Source organism: Lithobates pipiens, unplaced genomic scaffold (assembly GCF_037356315.1).
Source record: "Lithobates pipiens isolate NorthernLeopardFrog02 unplaced genomic scaffold, aLitPip1_a1.2 Scaffold_18, whole genome shotgun sequence".
NCBI classification, from domain to species: Eukaryota; Metazoa; Chordata; class Amphibia; order Anura; family Ranidae; genus Lithobates; species Lithobates pipiens.
In genome coordinates, this window is record NW_027507758.1 from 626,244,188 (window position 1) to 626,268,950 (window position 24,763).

Consider the following 24,763-nt stretch of genomic DNA (forward strand, 5'->3'; position numbering starts at 1 on the left):
AGCCTATTCTCAGTTACTGTTTGATAACTTCAATAAAATGTTATTTGAGAAAAAAAGAAATGGCCTCCTCTGTGCATCTATTTGCACAATAAGCAAACTGATACTTATCCAGATCATCCAGACAGTGCTGGCCTTAACCCCTTCATGTTAACGCTATAGCCGAATGACAGCTATGGTGACGGCCTACATTGCCGGGAGCCCGTCATATGACATTCTTTGCACACTCCCCGAGTGTCCCCTGCAGGGTGCGAGCATGGCGCACTCTGTGATCACCAAGTCACTCACTTTCTCTAATTGGCTACAGGCCTTTGCCATTTTGGCTAGCGTCATTGGGGAGAAGAGCCCGGAGCATTGCTCGGCGCTTTTCTGTTATATGGATGCGATTGGGGAGGCCCATCGGGTTTATGGGGGGGTGGCGTGGCTCCGGTACGATGAGCAATTCCGGCAGCGCAAAGCAGTGCGGCCGGAATTGCGCTGGGACCACAAGGACATCAGCCTCTGGATGAGGCTTATGTCGTCGGCGAGGGCCCCGCCTCAGTTTCTTCAGGGGGGGGCCGGGAGTGCGCCTACCTTGGGACTGCCGGCCAGAAAAAAGTGGGGGGTTTGCTGACAGTACAACGAGGGAGCCTGCAAGTTCGGGGGAGCGTGCAAGTTTAAGCACGAGTGTTCCGGTTGCGGTGGGGCTCACATGTTGTCCCGGTGCTTCCGTAAAGGGAAACGAGTCGGGGCTGCTGCTCAGAAGAGGGAGGACGCCGGTGATGCTGGCAAGGATGCTCCCTTTTCTAAGTAGGTATCCGGACGGGGCGGCGGCGCGCTTGCTGGCGGCGGGGTTTCGGGACGGCTTCAGGATTCCGTGTTGGAACATCCGGGGGTGGTGGATGACAAGCTGCGAAAGGAGGTGGCGCTCGGGCGCATGGGGGGGCCGTTTGGGGAAAAACCGTGGCCCGACTTGGTGGTTTCCCCGTTGGGGGTGGTCCCCAAGAAGGAGCCAGGGAAGTTTCGGCTCATTCATCACCTGTCTTTTCCAAAGGGGGGCTCAGTGAATGATTTCATTGACCCTGAGGTGTGCTGCTATGGCCATTTTACTCCAAAGCAAGGTGTGGTCTCATACTTTATGGGGTTAAAATGGGGTGGATGTTGGAGTGGAATGGGTAACAGGTAAAAAAGGGACCTTTAGACTACCCTGGTCATGTGATAGGTAGTCAGGAAATTGGACGTGTAATTTATGTACCGTATTTATCGGCGTATAACACGCGCCGGCGTATAACACGCGCCGGCGTATAACACGCACCCCAAGTTTAGGAGGGAATTTTAAAGAAAAAAACTTTTAGGAGGGAAGTTTAAGGAAAAAAAACTTACATTTAAATGCCCATCAATGCAGCCTTATCAGTGTCCATCTGAAGCCTTGTCAGTGTCATCTGCAGCCTTGTCCATCATTGCACGCTTGTCAGTGTCATATGCAGCTTTGTCATGCAGCCTTATTGCACCTTTGTCCATCATTGCAGCCTTGTCCATCATTGCAGCCTTGTCCATCATTGCAGCCTTGTCCCCTTGTCAGTGTCATTTTCAGCCTTGTCAGTTTTATTTTTAGCTTTTATTTTTAAAAATGGCGCCGCTGAGATGTCCTGTGTATCTCGGCGGCGCTCGGTAGTTGTCGGCTTTCGGCCGCTCTCGGCCACTGTCGGCGGTTTTCGGCTGCGAGAAGGGCCGAAGGTGGTCGAAAGCCGTCAAGAAGGGCCGAAGGTGGCCGAAAGCCGACGAGAAGGGCCGAAGGCGGGCGAAAGCCGCCGAGAGCCGCAGAAAGCCGCCGAGAAGGGCTGAAGGCGGCTGAAATCCGCCCAGAGGCTTCAAAATGGTGGAGGATCGGGGTATAACACGCACCCGCAATTTTCCCCTGATTTTAAGGGGAAAAAAGTATGTGTTATACGCCGATAAATACGGTAGCTAGAACTCCTGAAGGTACTCCTTGGGTTTGTGTTGGCAGGCTGTGAAAAAGTCTCACACATGTGGTATCACCATACTCATAAAAGGTAGCAGTATAAGCGTATATTGATTGGTTTGCACAAAAGTTGTGTTTGCACAAAATAGTGTCTACAAAATAGGAGATAGATTTATGGCATTTTTATTATTATTATTTTTTTTTACTAGTAATGGTGGCAATCAGCAATTTTTAGCGGGAAAATTTGCGGCAGACAGATCGGACACTTTTAACACTTTTTTGAGAACCAGTCACATTATTACATCAGTGCTAAAAATAGCCACTGATTACTGTATAAATGACACTGGCAGGGAAGGGGTTAACATCAGGGGCAATCAAAGGGTTAAATGTGCTCCCTGTTTGTGTTTTCCAACTGTGTGGGGGACTGGAGAAACACACAGACTCATATTCTTGCTTAGCAGGAGGACAGATCTCAGTGCCATCCCCTGACAGAACGGAGATCTGCCTTGTTTACATAAGCAGATCCCTGTTCTGCCTGGAATGATCGTGGATGGCCGGTCAGTGGTGGTACTTACCTGATCGCACACTCCGTATGCCTCTCTGCTGATGTCGGAGTTCTACTATCACTGTCAGCAAGGAGATCACGGCTCCCCACAGTCTGGTATAATTGCAGTGCCTGGTGACCCAGAGAATGTTCCATCCGTCATCCCCTCACTGACACTCTGAGTCCTGGAACCTGTGAGATGAGGACACGATATCGCTGTACCCAAAATCCTGGGACTGTCCTGTTATCAATGAACACTTGGCAATAATGACAGAGCTGTGTTCACACTACGAGGCCTTTCCCCTCCCCTTCCCTCCCTTCTAGATTGTAAGCTCTAACAAGCAGGGCCCTCTGATTCTTCTTGTATTGATTTGTATTGTAAGTGTACTGTCTTGCCCTCATGTTGTAAAGCGATGCGCAAACTGTTGACACTATATAAATCCTGTATAATGATAATAACTTCTCTGGGCTGCAGTTCCTCTGAGCTCCACAAGGTGGGGATCTCACCTCTATCCAGACTGGAAATCTCTATGGAATACAGACAGGAAGTGATGTCAGCTAAAGACAGGAAGTGATTTTAGGTATAAATAGAAAGTTCCGGGTGAGAGGTGAGTCGGGAGTACGTATCAAGAAGACGTCGCTGGAAGGGGCAGCAGAGGTGGTAATAAGATCTTATTTTCTATTTACACCCAGTAACCCCCCGTCATGTCCGTCCTCTTCCTCCATAGTCACTGTGATGTCTTTTATCTCCAGCAGATGATGATACACACATATATAGTGTGGAAACCTAGATTAACCCCTTCAGGGGCAGAACATTTCCCCACTTACAGGGTCGGAACATTCTCCGCATTGTAGAGATGTGTCACCTTTCCCACCAATCACCTTCTCACCTCATCAGTCTAAACCAGCCTTTCTCAACCTTTTAAACACAGAGGAACCCTTGAAAGAGTTCTCTGGTCTCGGGGGAACCCCTGATAAAAATTAGAAATCTACAACTCCTGATACATTAGTGTGATGGTCGGTGGGAAGAATGGTCCTTACACTTGTGACCATTGGGAAGAATTACCCCCTTACAGATAGCTGAAAAGATCAATGGTGTAGGTGGGAACTTATCCGAGAGGCAGAAATGGCCCAATGTTGGAGGACCCCTAGCAACCTCTGGAGAAACCCTAGGGTTCCACGGAACCCTGATTGAGAATCACTGGTCTATACTAAAGGATTATATGACTTTTTAGTGGTGGGGTTATTTAGGGGGGATTGGAATATGTATGTCTCTCTTTTATAAGATTCAAACTGGAAGGAAAAAGGGGAAAAATGTCATTTTGTAGGAAATGTCCTGAAAACGAATGTCTCCATAATGATCCCAGTCTCAGATATTCATCCTAAAATGTGATCAGTAAAGTCTCCGCAGAACACGGAGATCACAGAAATATGACGTGTCCTGGCAAAGCCCAAAGTCAACGTTCATCTTTCAGCACACCTCCCAACTTTTTAAGATGTGAATGAGGGACGCTATTAGAAAAAGTATGCAGTCATGGGACACCTCACTGCCACGCCTCCTTAAAGGAGACTTCTATTTAAAAAAAATCTAAGTTAAATCCACAAGTGGATTTTTTTTTTTACCACCATTATTGCTTTAGGCTCCATTCACACACTTGTGCTACTTAAAAATCAAGCAATTTCCATTGCAACTTTACTATGCGACTTTGGACAGGACAAGGGCGACCTTGTTACAACTTTGTCTTTGACCAATCTGATAGTTTTGTTTGCCCTCTACAAAGTCGCTAGACATGCGCAGAACGGAAACATTTGTTTAGCTTAGTTTGGTTTCTTTATTTTGTTACGAAATTCAAATTCTGTGTGAAGAATAACTGGTTGTTAAAGCGGAGTTCCACCCAAAAATTGACCTTCTGCTTTTCGGAATCCTCCTCCCCACCTCCGGTGTCACATTTTGGCACCTTTTCAGGGGGGAGCAGATACCTGTATAATCCAGGTATTTGCTCCCACTTCAGGGGCATATATAGCCGAAGTATCCGCGGATATCTATGCTATATCCGGCTCCTCCTCCGTCCCCCCTGCTGTCTTCTGGGAGACACACAGGTCCCAGAAGACAGCAGGGAACAGTGTAGTAGGGAACCAGTCTGTGAAGTCGCAAGGCTTCACTTCCTGATTCCCTTACCGAAGATGGTTGGTGCCTCCACCCAAGGGCTGAGGGACAGATTGTCTTCGGGTAACGACATCGCGGGCGCCCTGGATAGGTAAGTGTCCTTATTTTAAAGTCCGTAGCTGCAGTATTTGTAGCTATTGACTTTGAAAAAAAAAATTGGCGGAACTCCGCTTTAAGGAGCGGCCTGGGAAGCCGGCCGCCATGTCCTTATCAACTGATGACTCATCAGCTGTCAGCGGGTTTGCCCACTGACAGCTGAATGTAAAAAAAAAAAAAAATGCCACAATGAAAATGAAAGGGGGGGGGGGGGGGGATGGTGTGGGGTTCCCTCAATGCATACGAGGCCCTTTGGTCTGTTATGGATTATAAGGGGAATCGCACGCCAAAATCGATACCAGACCCTTATCTGAGTATGCAACCCGGCAGCGCGCGCCCCCCCCCCCCCCCTGAACCATACCAGGCCACATGCCTTCAACATGGGGGAGGTGTGCTTTTAGGCAGGGTGGGCTTTGCCCCCCCCAAAGCACCTTGTCCCCATGTTGATGGTGATAAGGGCCTCTTCCCCACAACTCTGGGTAGTGGTTGTGAGGGTCTGTGGGCAAGGGGGGCTTATCTGAAACTGAAAGCCTCCTTTAACAAGGGGTCCCCCAGATCCTACCCCCCTATATAAATGAGTATGGGGTACATAATACCCTAACTCATTCACCAAAAACGTCAATAACACAACACAAGTTTTCGACAATTCCTGTATTAATACTTTTTTTTTTTTTTTAAAGTCCCTCCCGGTGTACATCTCTCATCGCCACCACCGACCTGGCTGTTCCTTTCGTTATTTAAGAGCTGGAAGACAGCGGGAGCCTTCTTCAAGGTTTTCTTTTTTTTTTGGGACCAGCTGTGTGACGGGCGTCCTGATTAATGATGGATCTACAGCGGGGAAGACATTTTTAAAAAAAATTCTCTTTAAAAAGAAAAAGGAATTATTAAAAAACGCTTACTGTCATTTTTTACACTACACCTTTTTTTGTGAATGAGTAGGGGTACCATGTACCCCATGCTTATTCACATGGGGAGGGGAGGCAGGATCTGGATGCCCCCTTCCAGATTTCTGATAAACCACCAGCCTGCAGATCCCCACAACCATGCCCAGGGTTGTGGGGAAGAGGCCCTTGCCCCCATCATAAGGTGCTTTGGGGGGGCAGAGCCCCCCCCATCCAAAGCACCTCCCCCCATCTTGAGGACATGTGGCATGCTTGGATAAGGGCCTGGTATGGATGGGGGAACCCCACACTGTTTTTTTTTTTTTTTTTTTTTTTTTTTTTTTCTTTATGAATTTTTAATTGCTGACAATTTTTTTTATATTCAGCTGTCGGTGGGGATGCCCGCTGACAGCCGATGAGTCATCGTTGGAAAGGAGGTGGCGGCCGGCTTATTGGCTCACTCCTTAACAACCAGATATTCTTCACACAGAATTCGAATTCTTCTGAAAATTTGGAATTTGTTTGAAAATAAGGAAACAAATATCTTTTTTTCATTGCCTGCATTATTTTCACAATTGGCACAAAAGTTGCATGTATATCATGCAGGTGCAACCTTTTTGTGGCTTTTGAGGGTTTACATTGAAGTCTGTGGCCCACAAAACCCATGCAAGTGGGACCAAGTAGTGCAGGAACAATTTTAAAGTCGCTACGACAGATATGAACATTACTTATTAGAAAACATGAGGTGCAACTTTGGGGTCCAAAGTCACATGAAAAGTTGCACAAGTGTGAGTGGGACCTTTATACTAGCTTTTAAAATGTAAGCAATTTAATAATTGGATGAAAGGTTCAGCACTGGGAAACACTTTTTGAAAGATACATAGTGAATTTTATATACAACTATATAGACCAGACCAAAATGAGGGATAGATTAGGAGGAAAGAGGGAGTTTGTTCGAAATCGGGGACAGTTGGGAGCCTTGTTCCAGTTTGGGAGCGGTGGGACGCACCCGGAAGAAATGATTTTATGTACATAAATCACACCTCCTCCACATGTCCCTCCAACCAGAGTCAGAGAATCCTATGACATCACACTGACCTCAAAGCTCCTTTTCCCTCCCTGCCTGTAAAAAGTTTTCAACCTACGGGGGCGGGCTGTTTAGGTAAACAATACCCCAGCCTGAAGTTGGGAGGTCACATGACTTCGCTATTATCTATATTAATAAAACACAGACCTGACCAGAGAGGTGAGGAGGATTCTGTGAATGTCTATTGATTTTTTACTATTCAAATATAGAATTTTGAAGATTTGAAGTCTGGAGATCATATGACCATCACATTGCCTCCACCTCCCTCCCTGATAGAATAGAGAAATACAAAGAAGATTCTAGAAGTCACCAGAGAGATGATGGAGGAGAGGTGAGCGGTGCCGGGAATTCTGGGATATTATCAAGTAACAGACAAGGGATGTGTCTGGATGGTGACTGTATCATTGTGTGTGTCAGGTTCCTATAAGGTGTCAGGATGTCACTGTCTATTTCTCCATGGAGGAGTGGGAGTATTTAGAAGGACACAAGGATCTCTACAAGGACGCCATGATGGACAATCAGCCGCCCCTCACATCACCGGGTAAGAGGAGACTTTATTGTAAAGGAGAGAGCAGTACGGAGGCTCCACCTAGATCCCCCATCATCTGATAAACACATAGAAACAATGTATTCAGTCAGTGTGTGTGTTTCCTACAGATGGATCCAGTAATGGGAACCCACCAGAGAGATGTCCCCGTCCTCTGTATTCCCGGGATTCCACACAGGAAAATCACACCATCCCCCACCATCATCAGGTAGACGAGGAACAATCATTGATAGTTAGTTATAATTTATACACAATTATGTTTGATACAATCATTGATTAATCATATATTTAGAGTGGAAACCTCAAAGGTTATAAAATTGATGTTAAAGAAGAGTACAAAGAAGAGGATGAGGAGTATGGAGTGATGAAGGAATTTTCAGAAGGATGCAAGGATAAGATGGAACCATCTAATACAAGGAACCCACCAGAGAGATGTCCCCGTCCTCTGTATTCCCGGGATTCCACACAGGAAGATCACACCATCCCCCACCATCATCAGGTAGATGATTGACCATTATTGGTAGTTATGATTTATACACAGCATGTTTGTTACAATTCATTTTTTATTACATATTTAGGGTGGAATCCTCAGGGATGATAATATTGATGTTAAAGAAGAGTATAAAGAGGAGGATGAGGAGTATGGCGTGATGGAGGAGTTTTTAGAAGGACACAAAGATATGATGGAGCCACCAAATACCAGGAACCCACCAGAGAGATGTCACCATTCTTTGTATTCCTGGGATTCCACACAGGAAGGTCACACCATCCCCCACCGTTACAAGGTTGGAAGATTGGCGCATCTAGAACATGGACTTGTAGAGTTGATGTTTGGATTTTTTATGTGAGTTTATAGTTTACAGATGATATTCTTTCTCATTTTCTTGAATTAGAGTGGAAATCCAATCGATTTAAAATTTGAGGTTAAAGCAGAAGAAAAGTATGTGAGGGATGACCAGCAGTCTATGGAGGAGGATGGAATAATGGTGACATTTATAGAGGAGGACACTCCTACAGAGATCAGCACAGGTGGGTCATTAACACTAAATACATTCCTCCACCCATACTGCTCACTGATTGGTACAGAGTAAGGCCGGGCCTGGGTGATATCAGCTTGTAATACCCTGGTCAATAAGGATGAGCCGAACACCCCCCGGTTCAGTTCGCACCAGAACCTGCAAACAGACCTAAACTTCGTGTGAACTTTAGAACCCTATTAAAGTCTATGGGACTCGAACGTTCAAAATCTAAAGTGCTAATTTTAAAGGCTAATATGCAAGTTACTGTCCTAAAATGTCTTTGGGGACCTGGGTCCTGCCCCAGGGGAGATGTATCAATGCAAAAAAAAGTTTTAAAAACGTCAGTTTTTTCGGCAGCAGTGATTTTAATAATGATTAAAGTTAAACAATAAAAGTGTAATATTCCTATAAATTTCGTACCTGGGGGGTGTCTATAGTATGCCTGTAAAGGGGCGCATGTTTCCCATGCTTAGAACTGTCCCTGCACAAAGTGTCATTTCTGCAGGAAAAAAAGTCATTTAAAATCACTTGCGGCTATAATGAATTGTCGGCTCCCGTAATACAGAGAACACTCATTGAAAGTCATTGATTAAAAAAAAAAAAGCGTGGGGTTTCCCCAAATTCAATTACCAGGCCATTCAATGGATATTAAGGGGTTCCCCTTAATATCCATACCAGACCTGAAGGGCCTGGTAATTGAATTTTTTTTTTTTTTTTTTTTTTTTAATCAATGACTTTCAATGAGTGTTCTCTGTATTACGGGAGCCGACAATTCATTATAGCTGCGAGTGATTTTAAATGACTTTTTTTTCATGCAGAAATGACACTTTGTGCAGGGACAGTTCTAAGCACGGGAAACATGTGCCCCTTCACAGGCATACTATAGACACCCCCCAGGTACGAAATTTAAAGGAATATTACACTTTTATTGTTTCACTTTAATCATTATTAAAATCACTGCTCCTGAAAAAATTGCAGTTTTTAAAACTTTTTTTTGCATTGATCCATGTCCCCTGGGGCAGGACCCGGGTCCCCAAACACTTTTTAGGACAGTAACTTGCATATTAGCCTTTAAAATTAGCACTTTAGATTTCTCCCATAGACTTGTACAGGGTGTTCCAGGCTTTTCGAATTTGCCACGAACATCCCAAATTGTTCACTGTTCGGCGAACAGGCAATGTTCGACTCTAACATGAGTTTGACTCAAACTCGAAGCTCATCCCTACTGGTCACTTTCCTGAGCTGTGTTCCCCATCCTGTATTTCTCTTGGATAATCTTCCTTCTCTGTGCTGCAGACATAAATTATGTATCTAGACTGGATTTATGGAGATCCTGGGGTTCAGCTGGCAGCAAAATGTTCATTTTCAACATAGACATTACTAGACCTGGGTACCTGGGGTCATTATCACAGAAAGTGATAATGAGGGAGGAGTCAATAACCCAATGATGGGGGTCTTCAGGATCAGTCCAGCCTTCATCTTGGTTGTTCTCTCCCCATCCTCACTCTCTGACCTCTGGTGGGGCTCAGCCCCGCTGTTATTCATGACTAAATCATGGACTAAATAAGGAAGTGCAGGACTTCTTGTGTTGGGAAGATGGCAATGAGTGATAGAGGGGGAGGGGACACTCGTCCTATAATCCCCTCATCACTGTCACTCCTATAAAAGACAGTTCTTGTTGTTTCCTCACTCTCTGACCTCTGGCGGGGCCATATTTAGTCCATGATTTAGTCATGAATAACACCAGTCAACACCCAAAAGAGACAATCGTGAGCCTCCTCACCTTTTACTATTGGCAAATATTAGTAATCACGCTGTCACTTCACCTTGAAATCCAAGGCTGCTGCCGTAGCTAGAATATAATACATAAGAAAACTAGATCTCTCCCGGGGGGAACATAAGAAAGGTTCCCCTTAAAAGAGACCAAGGGAGAAAAACAGATAGCTACTATAGGCTGCAATAATGAAGTATAAGAAAATAAATAAATAAAAATATATTTTATTTAATCAGCGATAAATACCACATTTACCAAAAAATTTCATAAAAAACCCCATCCCATGAACAATTCATAGATAGTCCTGAGAAATGTTTCAATCTATGAATTGTTCATGGGATGGGGTTTTTTATGAAATTTTTTGGTAAATGTGGTATTTATCGCTGATTAAATAAAATATATTTTTATTTATTTATTTTCTTATACTTCATTATTGCAGCCTATAGTAGCTATCTGTTTTTCTCCCTTGGTCTCTTTTAAGGGGAACCTTTCTTATGTTCCCCCCGGGGGAGATCTAGTTTTCTTATGAATAACACCAGACTAAGGTCCATGAATAAAGAAATGATCTGGTAGGAGATCAGAGGACCCATTTACTAGTTACCTTGAGGGGGGAATTGTAAGATCCTCAGAGACAAAGCTGCCTGATGTGGGCGGAGTCCTGGTTTAGGGGAACCAATCAGCTCATGTCTAGTAGTAATCTTTTTATTTCTATTTTAGTAGATGGACGGGAGATGAGGAAAACCTCAGAGGATTGTCTCACTTTGTCTCCAGACTGTAAAGTAGAAGATGAGGACATCACACAGTATAGTCCAGGAGAAAACCCGACTACCTCAAATGTCCATCCGGCACCACACAGTGTAGATGGACCATCGTATTCCTCTTATCCTGAGGAACCTCAGACTGTGAGGGACGGTGCCGTCCTTCCAACAGATAAGAGGTTTTCCTGTACTGAGTGCGGGAAGAGTTTTAGTTCTAAATTCAATCTTAACGTTCATAAACGATCTCACACAGGTGAGAAGCCGTATTGCTGTCCTGAGTGTGGAAAATGTTTTATACAAAAATCACATCTTGTCACACATCAAAGGCTTCACACAGAGGAAAAACTGTATTCCTGTTCTGAATGTGGGAAATGTTTTTCGGACAAGTCCTTTTATCACATACATCAAAGACTGCACAAAGGTGAGAAGCCGTATTCCTGTCCTGAGTGCGGGAAATGTTTTGTAGTCAAAGCACAACTTGTCATACATCAGAGATCTCACACGGGGGAGAAGCCCTATTCCTGTCCTGAGTGCGGGAAATATTTTTCAGACAAGTCTAACCTTTACAGACATCAGCGACATCACAAGGGTAAAAAGCCATATTCCTGCTCCGAGTGCGGGAAATGTTTTGTACAAAAATCAAACCTTGTTACACATCAAAGGTCTCACACGGGGGAGAAGCCGTATTCCTGTCTTGAGTGTGGAAAATGCTTTTCACGAAAGTCCCATCTTTACACACATCAGAGATCTCACACGGGGGAGAAGCCACTTTCCTGTCCTGAGTGTGGGAAATGTTTTTCAGATAAGTCCAGTCTTTACAGACATCAGAGATTGCACACAGGGCGTAGCCATGTTCCTCTCCTGAATATGGGAATTGCTCCTCGCTGAAGTCCTGTCTTCCTGTACATCAGGGATCCCACACAACCCTCGAGGTGTATTGGTGCCTTGAGTGCGGGAAATGTCTTCTATATGAATGTTGCTGGACATCACAGCTCTCATGTGGGGAAGAAGCACACCCTGATATACACCTCAGATATACTCCATGGTTGATCTTCATCATGTAAGAAACAGTTCATAAGGAGATCAGAGATCACCAAAGTCATGGATGAAGTGTTATACCGTGTTGGCCATTCATAGCAGTAGAAAAATAAAAATGGAGTCATTACCTTTCATTGGCTGAGTACATTTTGTGGTGTAATCTCTCACAAACACTTAGAGGTCTGTTTTTTACAATTTATTGGATAAAGGTGACAATTATTTTTCCAGCCATGACAAATATTGTTTGTATTTTATTTCATACAGTGATGATGATAAGTATCATAGGAATTGGCTCCATCTAGTGGCTGAAGACATTATTTTTCATTTTAAATCATTAAAAACTATTCGGCCAGCTCAGCAAATAGCCTAACAGCTTTTTGTTTTACCCCCATTCACAGAATGTACACGGCCTATCACTGTGTGAATTGATATGCAAATCTTTTATGAATATACCCCTAAATGTCAGGAAATATTTATTTAACTGCTTGTCACCTGAACACAGTAGATCTAATGAGGACAGGTGGTACAGCCAGGCTAGCGTCCTGTACATCACCTAGCACGTGTGCACTAGCGCTCCTCCATGATTGCTGTGTTTGGTGGGCAGCTGATCTCAGTGCTCAGTACCCAGTCGCTGTGAGCACCCGGGGGGTATCATGTGATCCCTATGACTGATCATATTATGAAAGAAAACTTGTCAGTGGCTTTCATTTATGACCAGCTTGCTTACTGTTGTGATGGGCCCACAGCTATCACATGGTAGCTGGCACTCTGTACCATGTGATTAGCTGTAGCCAATCGTAGCATCCCAACAGTAAGCAAGCTGTTATAAATGGAAAGCCATTATAACATTGATCAGCAACAACAGTGTAGGAAAAAAAAAATCTGATCACCCCACACCAGTCATATGATGACACTACTGTACTGGTGACACCCTGATCACCGCACAGCAGTCATATGATGACACTGTACTGTATTGGTGATAGCCTGATCACCCCACACCAGTCATATGATGACACTACTGTACTGGTGACACCCTGATCACCCCACAGCAGTCATATGATGACACTGTACTGTATTGGTGATAGCCTGATCACCCCACACCAGTCATATGATGACACTACTGTACTGGTGACACCCTGATCACCTCACAGCAGTCATATGATGACACTGTACTGTATTGGTGATAGCCTGATCACCCCACACCAGTCATATGATGACACTACTGTACTGGTGACACCCTGATCACCCCACAGCAGTCATATGATGACACTGTACTGTATTGGTGACACCCTGATCACCCCACACCAGTCATATGATGACACTACTGTACTGGTGACACCCTGATCACCCCACACCAGTCATATGATGATGATGTACTGCATTGGTGACAGTATGCAAAAAACAAAATTAATTATTTTTCAAAAAAATTACAACTTCCAAAAACTTGCCATGCCTCTTATGAAATATCTCAGCCTGTCTTCTTTCCAACAATGGCTAATTTTGGGGGGTATTTGCACTGTGCTGGCATTTTAAGAGCATCAAGAAGTGAGATTGGCCATCAGTACCTGTCCTGAGATGGGTACAGTGGGGATTTCTGGGGATTCTGTCCTAAGATGGGATTTCTGAGGATCCTGTCCTGAGATGGGTACAGTGGGAATTTCTGGGGATACTGACCTAACATGGGTACATTGGAGATTTCTGGGGATCCTGTCCTGAGATGGGATTTCTGGGGATCCTGTCCTGATATGGGTACAATGGGAATTACTGGTGATCTTGACCTGAGATGGGTACAGTGGGGATTTCTGAGGATCCTGTCCGGAGATGGGTACAGTGGGAAATTCGGGGAATCCTGACCTGAGATGGATACGTTGGGGATTTCTGGGGATCCTGTCCTGGAGTGAAGAACAGGTGAAAAGTTCCCGGGGTTTGCAGAATGCAGACGATAACACAGGAAGCAGTTGGCTGGGTAGCCAAGTGATGGGAGAGCATCAAGATGTCCCCTAGGCAATGCTCACCCACCAGAACTGAGCCTCCACTTGGCACCAATCAGCTCCTCAGGCTCTCTCCTTCCAGTTCTTGCAGCTCTCCATACAGACATCTGTCAGGGTGATTCTCTAAGCCGGCCAGCTTCCTCAGTGAGGAGGTATGTGGACAGTGGAGGCATCAAGGGCATTTTAGGGACAACCAAAGGGCAGGATGTGGTTCTGGGACTGCAATTGTGCAGGCCAGCATACAGAGTGCAGTGGTCAAAAGTATATATTACACAGCTCAGTTATTATGTACCTGGTAAAGATTTTGTGGAGGCCTCTCTTGCACCTCCTACCCAACACTCCTGAATGTGTTTGTGGGTATGTAACAATATCACGAAAGCTGTAGCTAGTGGCCATGTTGTTTGAGAACCTTAGGGCAGCCATGACAGCTTGGCTAACCAGTAATATTACAGAAAAATCTGAACACACTCCCTTGTGTCTAGGAATTCATAGTTTTAGACTTCAAAGGGACTGTCATCTCAACAGAGAAAGCAGAACCAAGCTAGGTCTGTAAAAAAACAGCTAAGGTTGGCCTGGTAGGATGTCCAGGCCTGTCTTAAACCTGTCACTCTCTCAATTCAGAGAACCAGCAGACACCGGTCGTAAAATATTTTAGTGCACAATAAGCATAAACAGTGGAATAACCGAGCCCAGTTTGTGGAAGGGTTCCCTAGTACTCAAGAAATGCCCCTGGTGGGGGTTATAGTAGGGGAGGACCCCGCCAAGCTTATCTCAAATATATACACCTTACTTAGATCGCGCACGGTAACTGGGATTGCGGAGGTAGCTAAACATAGGTGGGAGGTGGATGTGGGCCCATTAGACACTGAAGACTGGGAGGACGTCCTCACCAATGTTGGACTGGTTTCCCCTAGACTGTCTGACCGGCTAACCCAACTCTATATTATACACAAGGCTTATCTCACCCCACTAAGACTGAGCAAGTTCCGCACGGCATATGACCCAGGGTGTCCGCGTTGTGGGGAGCACCCGTGCACATTTTATCATTTACTATGGGCCTGCCCGGACGTTCAAGCCTTCTGGTTGCAAGTCATCCGCTTTCTGCATGACCACATGGGCTCTCCGTTACAGGCTGACCCCAAACTTTGTCTACTAGGCCTTCTTCCTGACGCTCAGACCAACCGCTGTCATGCTGCCTTTCTACACGAGACCCTGTTCAGTGCTAGGAAGCTGATCGCTAAGCTGTGGTTACGCACAGTACCACTCACAGTTAGAGCGTGGATACTTGAGGTGAATCTGTCACTGCCTTTGAAGAAGGTCATATATGCGCATAGGGGCTGCCCCAATAAATATAATAGGATATGGGATAGGTGGCTTGCCAACCCAGACACATGTGTGGAGCCTGATTAATGGTGTACGGTTGGCACCCTGTTTACAATTGAAATCTAGAAATTATGTGGGCTCTACGTTCCCAGTCTATTGGCGAAACTGACCGGTGGGTGGTGGGTGGGTTGGTGGGGTGGTTTTTGAAGAGAGTTTGACCAACGTAGCTGTAAAGTTTCTCGTTGCTATGTATGACATCTGTATCTGTACACTGATAGCCATGTTACTCTCAAATGTTTTGTATGCTGTATGACTTGCTGATCTTGTCCACCAATAAACTTGTTGTTTTTGAAGAAACAGTGGAATAAGTATGAAATTTCAGCATGTTTCATAACGTCCGAAGTAATAATAGCACAGCCATAATATGGATATATTTAGTTTCCTCAGATAATTTGTAACATTTAAAGTCCAGACACCCCTATGTCAGGTCATATGGGAAACCACTGGTACTCCTTCTTCCTCCTAGGTAAACTAGACATTGGAGACATGGCATGTTTATATCTGTTTTTGAAGCAAATGTCACACTGAACAATAATATGGATATTTGGAGTCTGTAAACACTATAGGTGCCGAGATATGAATATGTATCACAAAGTGTATCTGGGACAGGGTCATGAGTGTAGACACCTCCCGGCAACCAACCCCTAAACAAGATGACCAGACGTTTGGTCACTGGTCGCTGTCAAGTGTCAACACCCCTTTGATCTGACAGAAAAGGGAGCTGCCAAAACAATGGTCAGTTCTCCTTTTACCATCCAAGCAGGAAGATCTGCCAAGTTTGAGAACCAATTACCCAGCTCATCGATCGAACTCTGATCAACCCTCAGACATTAATTGCAAGTATCCTTCCTCCCCAATTCTACCTTATTTCTTTATGGCTGTATATTGTCGTTATGTCTTTGAAACATCTTTTTTTTCTGTAATTGTTTTATTTGCACCAACTTTGACCTTTTCATAATAAACCCTTATGTTGGAAAGTGTTAACCTTGTCTCTAAAGCTCTTAATGCAAGCTATAAACAAACCTGCCTCTTGAAGAGCGCTACTGTTGTAGAGTAAGGCCATGTACACACGACCGGACTTTCTGGCAGAAAAGGTCCGAAGGAACTTTCGGCGGAGTTTCTGACGGACTGCTGAACGAATGGACTTGCCCACACACCAACGGACTAAGTCCGTTCGTTTTGAACGTGATTGCGTAAGACGGGACTAATAAAGGAAGTTCAATAGCCAGTAGTCAATAGCTTCCCTAGCGTCATATTTGGTCCCGCCGGATTAGCCCACACACGATCGGAATGTCCAACGGACTGATTCCTTTGGACCTAGTCTGCTGGGAAGTCCAGTCGTGTGTATGCGGCATAAGGCCTCTGAGCAGACCTGTCTGTGGTGGCAGTGTGTGTTGCAGATGCTTATTCTGAAATCACAATTGGTATTGCTAAAATTACGAGTCTCCCCCGGCTCGGTCTTTTAAATCGGGGGTGGTGACAGTTAAAGGGTTAATTGCGTAATTAGCCCAGTGACAATCGCTCTCAGGCTGCTGGCACCTAGATTGTGGTCCCGCAAGAGGGAAAATCTTTGTGCTAAGCGCAGCTGAGTGTGGCATTGTTACGTAAGTGACAGCGTGCTGTGAGGTTGGCTGGTCCTTCATCGCCAGTTAGCGAGGAGGGCAGGGATCTGTCACCCACGTTCGTCACAGGGTAGAGCTGGTATTCACAGTCTAAGGATATGATTCAGGTACAGCTTGACACCAGAGCAGAAGATGGAAACAGGAGCAGGAAACAAGCAGAGCTCAGCAATGGCCAGGCAGTCATTGATCAAAGCAGGTAGACCAAGTCCAGGAGACAGGCCAAGGTCAGTAACAGCCAGGCAAAGCAGTACAGAAGCAACAATCAAAGACAAGTCCAGTAAACAGGCCAGGGTCATAGTAAACAGTTGAAGAAGGTTGGAGCAGAAGCAAAGTCCAAGGGCAAGTTGGGTCATACACAGATAAGCAGGTACAGCAGATCGGGTCTCAGGAACAAGCTGAAGACCATTCAGCAACTACTCATAGTGACAGACCAGTTTAATTAGGCCACTGGGTGCCAAGTGCACACGCTAACTTGTATGCACACATGCATGTTTGCGTGCTCGCACTGGCACAGCACATCTAACATTGCGCCTTTGCTTAGAAGAATGAGCATGTGTGCAATGTGCATGCACATGAGCATAGGTCCACACTGGTTTTCTGGTGCTGGGAATCTGATTTACCTTACGACTGTACAAAGTGTAGTAGTCAGGAATGTATCATACAGCCCGGCATACAGAGTGGAGTGGTCAGGGTTATATCACATGCAGCCCACCATGCAAAGTGCTGTGGTTGAGGTGATGTCATATACAGCACAAGGTACAGAGTGCAGTGGTCAGGAACATGTCATATACAGCCCTGTGTATAGAGTGCGGTGGTCAGGAACATGTCATATACAGACCTGTGTATAGAGTGCGGCGGTCAGGAACATGTCATATACAGCCCTGTGTATAGAGTGCAGTGATCAGGAATACAAAAAGGAGAAACAAGCAGCGCCAACCTAAGTGCAGTATATGCACTCACTCTGTGTTAGTTAAAAACAGGCACATCCTAGTGGTGAAGTCCAGGTTGGCAGTATAATGGGCGATCGGGCTCCAGAGAGGGTGATCCTTTTGTGCTGTGCAGTCCCGTCTGGCGGCGCCGGTGGATTCCAGTGTCCCAGGCTGAGGTCGGCAAGGAGCACTGGGGATTGTCAGTCTGTGGGGGCTCAGGTCGCATTGTAATGATACTAATAGCGTGCTAAGTGATCAGGAGCATGTCATATACAGCCCAAGGTACAGCGTGCAGTGGTCAGTAGAATGTCAAATATAGCCCAAGGTACAGAGTGCAGTGGTCTGGAACATGTAATATATATAGGTCAGGGTACAGTGATCAGGAACATGTCATATACAGCCCAAGGTACAGAGTGCAGTGGTCAGGAACATGTCATATACAGCCCTGTGTATAGAGTGCAGTGATCAGGAACATGTCATATACAGGTCCAGGTACAGAGTGCAGTGGTCAGGAGCATGTCATATACAGCCCAAGGTACAGAGTGCAGTGGTTAGTAGCATGTCATATACAGCCCAAGGTACAGAGTGCAGTGGTCAGGAACATGTCCTATACAGCCCTGTGTATAGAGTGCAGTGGTCAGGAGCATGTCATATACAGCCCAAGGTACAGAGTGCAGTGGTCAGGAGCATGTCATATACAACCCAAGGTACAGAGTGCAGTGGTCAGTAGCATGTCAAATATAGCCCAAGGTACAGAGTGCAGTGGTCTGGAACATGTCATATATAGCTCAGGCTGCAGAGTACAGTGGTCACCAGTCAGGAGTATGTCATATATGGCCTAGTATTCAGAGTGCAGTAGTTAGAAACATACAGTATACAGCCCATCATTCCAAGTGCAGTGGTTAGAAACATATAATTTAGATTTTCTTTAGGTTCAGAATGCGTGCTAACCATGGGAACTTTACTTTCTCTATCATCTGGTTTGAGGCCCCCTTCCTCCTGACTTCACCCCCATCTGTACAATCTGACCCTCGCTCATTGCCTGGTATTGTTTTCTCTGATCCCTCCCCTCCCTGACAAATTCAAAAGTTCCTCCAACCTTTTTACCATCTTCTTCCCAACACAGCTGCACCCTCCCCCTTTAGGTGTAATCCGTCCCTACAAAAGACCTGGTAACCAACCCCAAAGTCAGCCCAGTTCTCCAGGAACCCAAAACCCACATTCTTACACCAATTCCTCAGCCACTTGTTACATTTTTGAAGATCCTGCTGCTACCTCTCTGGTGTGACCTGAGGAACAGGCAGTATTTCTGAGAGTTCCACCTTGGAGGTCCTTTTCTTTAATATAGCCCCTAAGTCCCTGAAATCATTTTGGGTCCTCCCCAGCGCCACCCAACAATCTGTTCATCTGATCCGCAATAGTCTGAACCCAATAGCCTGGCAAACAACATACTGTTTGATGATCAGGCTCTTTGTTGCCCTATTATACTTCTAATAAATGAGTCCCCTTCCACCACTATTTGTCTTTCCTTTGTTGGAAAAGTTTTAATGTTTATTGTGTGACTATTTTATCTAAAATGGAGACTGATAATTCTAAAATGGCATCTAAGGACACATTGCTTTAACTTGTTTTCTTATCTGTTGTTTTAACTAACTGCCTAAGGCCAGAAAACCACAGGCTTTGCTATATAAGGGAATAAGATTGTAAGAAGCTCATTGTGAATTGGCAAATAAAGCTGTTATGCGTCATGAGCCACCAGTGAGCTTTTAGCCAATAGGTTTCTTTTTTGTTAATCTCATAAAAGAAAGTTGCATCCTGTATTCTGGATGACTTCTGCATTTTCCCTCAAACGTGTAAGAAGCTCATCCTTTTGTGTGGACATAATTTAAATAAATTGTTTGCTTTTCAATACATCTGAAGTTTGACTGATCACAGGTGAAGAATATTCCTAACATCCTTGCCTGTCTACTCCTGCCCCCCATCCACACTGTTTTAGTTGTTCCCCTGGCAGATAGGGGAGACATCCTGCTCCAGCAATGCTACTCCTTAGGTGACATTCCCATCATCATGAAACTTGGTATATTTGTTGGGATGTATTAACTCCAGACTAGCCTCTGCCACTCTTCCCTCTACCTCATCTTGTAACTGTAACTCAGCTACCTACCTCTGGAGCCTTTACCTCCCTATCTCCTCTCTCCTCTATACTGGCCCTAGCCAGCACCTGACAGGTAGGGGCCACGCTCCTATTCAAGTTGCTGTCAGTTGAGTCTTTAGATCCAAGGTCTCTGCCCTCCTTCAGTCTAATCAGATAGCTGACATCCTTCTGTATATGGTGGGTTGTGAGACATAGTGGGTGCTGTTGTGATTAAAATGGTATTTCTATATACCTGACAAACACCAGCTAGAGGTATAACTAACGCAATTACAATACTCACGAAACCCTTTACTTAACACTGCAGTATTAAGGAGACAACATCTTGTCAAACACAAGAAGAGATGAGTCAAGATTAAAGTTCAGGAGTTGTCTAATATATTGTGGGAGGGGCTGCATTTTATATGCACCCTTATCAGCCAATCATTGCATAGAACATGGGTGTGGTTAATACAGAGGCGTACATTACACATCATCATTACATATCATTACATATCATTACTCATGTCATCTGCTTCTGAATCACAGTCATGGGATATGTGGCCCAGACATATTGTGACACAATATCTTTATTTAGACAGCATAGAATAAAACCGCCTATGCAAGCTATATTTCCCTATGTGCATGTTTACAGAAAAACTGCTACAGTCTGCAGATACAGAATCTAAGCCAACTAGTAAAGTTAACCCAAGTTAATCCTATATGAACTTACAAAGATGGAGTCACTCTGGTTCAGCCATATTACTACAGGTGCAAGGTGGATAAAGTTATTGGACACCTGACACTTCTTGGATGCAAAAGAGATGTTTATTTCTCTTACAAACATTTTTGGGGGACATGGAAGTAGTTGCAAGTTTAAAGAGCAGACTCTGAGACTTCAATAGGAGGACAGCCATGCAGGGAAAGGCCTCCAGCAAGACGCCACATCTGCACATTCAGGAATGCTGTCTCCTATGGCAACAGTCTTTTAGTAGTTCCTAACCAGGGCCGTCCTTACACATGGGCACGCTGGGCAGTTGACCAGGGGCTCCACTTGCCTGGGGGGCCCCACCTGTCCAGCCTGGCCTACTGGCATACCTCCTAACCGTCCCTGAATGGGCAGGATTGTCACGCAAAGGGAGGGCTTTCCCGTTGTCCCGCATGTGCACAGCAGCCTGATACTGGTTTTCTCACTGTGCATGTGAAAATCTTCTTTGATTGGACCTTCTGGCTGCTTGCCCTCATGGTGATTGGCTGCAGCTCATAGTAATAATCCTGCACTCACACCGTGACTCACTCTGTGCGTGGGGCGGGGTCAGTTGCCGATCTGTACTGGAGACGAGGAGGTGCTTTCCAATGGAGGAGGGTAGATCAGTGTGTGCCTGATAGAAAAGTTGCTGCAGTTAAGCTGTGGCAGTGCCCTGACAGATGACAGACGGATTTCTGGCGAAGCCTGTGCCCAGAATCTTATCAGATTATTGGAAGACAGAAGCTGGGCTCAGGATGCCATCACAGAGCACCACTCGTTCTGTCTGCTTTATCTGTACAGAACTCTGCAGGAGATAAGGAGAATGTGTGCTGAGAACCGGGGGAAGTCTTCTATGTCTCAATCTGAATTGCACTCTTTATGGTTTCTCTCCTGAGCTCTGTCCACCCCATTCATCCTGAATCCTGCAATCTCCCCATCTACCCCCCATCCCATCCTGTGAACCCCCATCCCCCCCCATCCCAGACACCCTGCAATCCCCCCATCCATCCCTCATCCTAGCCATCCTGTGATTCCCCCCATCCCAGCCATCCTGCGATCTCCCCATCTACCCCCATCCCATCCTGTGATCTCCCCATCCACCCCCCATCTCATCCTGAAATCTCCCCATCCACGCCATCCTGTGATCCCCCCATCCCAGAAATCCTGCGATCCCCCCATCCCAGCTGTCCTGCAATCCCCCCATCCCAGCCATCCTGCAAACTCCCCATCCAACCCCCATCCTGCGATCCCCCCATCTCAGCCATCCTGCGATCCCCCCCATTCCAGCCATCCTGCGATCTCCCCATCCACCCCCTACCTGCCCTCTGCACATAGCTCATCCCAGAACCTTGCACTCTGTACATAGCTCATTCCAGAACCCTGCACTCTGCACATAACTCATACCAGAACTCTGCACATAGCTCATCACAGAACCCTGCACTCTGTACATAGCTCATTCCAGAACCCTGCACTCTGCACATAGCCCATGCCAGAACCCTGCACTCTGTACATAGCTCATCCCAGAACCCTGCACTCTGTACATAGTTCATCCCAGAACCCTGCACTCATGTATGCAGCTCATCCCAGAGCCCTGCACTCTGTATATAGCTCATTCCAGAACCCTGCACTCTGTACATAAAGTACTCCAAAACCTGCAGGCCTTTATCCTTTTTTTTAAATGAATGTGCTGGGGTTCGTATGTATCCATGAGACTCTTGCTTGTGAAACAATAAAAGCATATTTTATAGGTACAAGGAAGCCCGAGTTTTGTTTAATGATGCCCCTTAAGCTCCTCCCACTGTCATAAGTTTGACCACACCCACATTTTCATCGGCACGCTATGCAAGGTTACTTCCTTCCTCAAGTGTCCCTCATTCAGGAAGTTCAAAAGTTGGGAGGTATGCCTACTGGGATACCAGGAAATTTCCTGGTAGGCCGCCTGCCCTGGGGCTGCTTTGAGTTGTGGCTGCAGCGCTCTGTTCTTCCCCTCTATCCTCCTGTGTATCACGGGGTTGGCTGGGTCTGTGTCCACCGGCCACACTGTAACAAGGTCCCGGCCCCCCTATACTGGCTCGTGTAATAGTAGATTGAATCAGTGTTCCGCCTATCACATGAGCCAATCTAGGGGGGTGGGACCTTGTTACAGTGTGGCCGCAGGAACACAGACCCAGCCAGCTCCGTGATACACAGGAGATGCCCGCTATATGTGTGTTACCAGGCGATGGTGAGTCTGTATTAATTGGCACAGTGATGCTGCATTCATGGGCACAGTGAGACTGCATTCATGGGCACAGTGAGGCTGTAATGGTGGGCACAGTGAGGCTGTATTCATGGGAAAAGTGAGGCTGCAATGGTGGGCACAGTGAAGCTGCAATCATGGGCACAGTGAGGCTGTGTCAGGGCTGGCTCAGCCCTTCCTTCTCTGAGCTGGCTGCTAATTCGGCTAATTGCCAGCTCTCATCTCTCTCCACAGTTACCCAGCTGTTCCTGATCCTGCTTGTCTGACCTGCCTACTTAAAGCTGTCCAGCTAATTTCATCTCTGCCTTCGCCTTGGTTACATCACAAGAAACCATCTCCTGCGTACCTGTTTAAAGAATGGATTTGCTGACATCCCTTCTGGCTCCTTTGCCCACTTGCTGTTCCACTTGGATCCATGACTTCTGGCCTGGCTGATTACCCGATCTGGTTACTTAACTTTGGCTATGCTTTGACTACGCTTACTCTATTTACCTTTATATTTTTTATTAATAAACAAGTGTGATTTAATTGTACTTCTGTCTTGGTCTGATTCATGGTTTCTGACAGGCTGCAATGGTGGGTACAGTGAGGTTGCATTCACAGGCACAGTGAGGCTGCATTCATGGGCACAGTGAGGCTGCATTCAAGGGCACAGTGAGGCTGCATTTACAGGCACAGTAAAGCTAATTTGATGGGCAATCGTGCATGATTGTGTATACAGGGCCCCAGTGCACTGTATTGCCGGGGGCCTATAATGCTCTTAGGATGGCACTGGTTCTAACACAACGCATAACAGTTCTTTTACCTTCACTACAACTTCTCCTTGTAGTTCTTCAGCCCACTAAGCTCCCAGTCTCTCACTAGACCCTCTGATTCACTGCCACTGAATCCCTTGAGCTCCTCCAATCTTCATGGTGGTATCTTCCTCAAGTGTCACCTCCGCTTCTCTGCTGGGTCCCCTAGCTTGGCACTCCAGATACTTCTCCATCTTCACCCCACTGGCCTGTTTGGTCCCTAGCTTGGCACACAAGGCTGCTCTGCAAGCATCACTTCCACTGGCTGGGTCCCTGACTTTATCACCGCCTGAAGTTTCCAGATTCTTCACCGTGCCCGTTCAGTAAGAATACTGCTCCGATACTTGCTTCAGTTACTCACTGTGGTCCCTGGTAATAAAGTGGATGGTCCCTTAGTGGCGACAGCTTTCCCTCCTACCTCTGAGCACTGACAGTTGGACTTCTGGTTGGACTGCAAGCCACAATCCCAACACTGCGCTGCTCTCTTCTTGCTTCTGGATAGGCCCTCAGACATTCTAACAGCCAGATGCCTCGGGATAGGCTCAATCTCCAGCCTAGCAGCCTGGGGCAATAAGACACGCGTCCACCCAGACATCTGTCCAGGTGGCACAGAACACTAATCACCTGACTCCGCCCAAATATATAGGCGCTCCCAGCAAGCCATGGATTCAAAGGAACCTTTGCCCATTGGCTGAGATGCCCATAAACCCACAAATTGACCTTGTGTTACCCTTTTCATATCTAGCACCACCAATTACCCGGCCACCTAGTGGTAGTAGAGACAAGTGCAATCAGGACAAACTTAGGGAGAATCAATAGATCTCTTACATTTAACCAGGACAACTAGTGAAAAAGTAAATTTGTGAGGAGCATCCCTGCCTAAACACCAGGGTGCTACATCATCCCCCTGCCCAAAAAACTATGTCTCTGAGTTTGTATAAAAAAATTATTTGAGCTCCCAAGCCTCAGAGCAAATGTCCTGGCAAAAAACTGGGATGGGTGGGGAAAACAGGAAAGGGTTATGTGTGGGCCCCTCATCACCCGTCACGGTAGTGGCAGTCAATGTGCTGAAGGTC

The 24,763-nt window shown here is 45.9% G+C and overlaps 2 protein-coding genes across 2 annotated transcripts in view; one reads left to right on the forward strand and one right to left on the reverse strand.

Moving 5' to 3' along the window:
• The window catches only part of LOC143989588 (uncharacterized), a 175,974-nt gene that overhangs the window by 62,888 nt on the left and 88,323 nt on the right, over positions 1–24,763 (reverse strand). The window lies entirely within an intron of this gene.
• Positions 3,078–24,763, forward strand: part of LOC143989925 (uncharacterized) — a 133,541-nt gene continuing 111,855 nt past the window's right edge. Inside the window, exons 1-8 of the mRNA XM_077490197.1 lie at positions 3,078–3,144; positions 6,924–7,045; positions 7,132–7,255; positions 7,372–7,469; positions 7,554–7,760; positions 7,840–8,046; positions 8,155–8,290; positions 10,772–11,656. Coding sequence (XP_077346323.1) covers positions 7,171–7,255; positions 7,372–7,469; positions 7,554–7,760; positions 7,840–8,046; positions 8,155–8,290; positions 10,772–11,656 — 1,618 coding nt within the window. The 5' untranslated portion in view covers positions 3,078–3,144; positions 6,924–7,045; positions 7,132–7,170. The remainder of the gene's footprint in view (positions 3,145–6,923; positions 7,046–7,131; positions 7,256–7,371; positions 7,470–7,553; positions 7,761–7,839; positions 8,047–8,154; positions 8,291–10,771; positions 11,657–24,763) is intronic.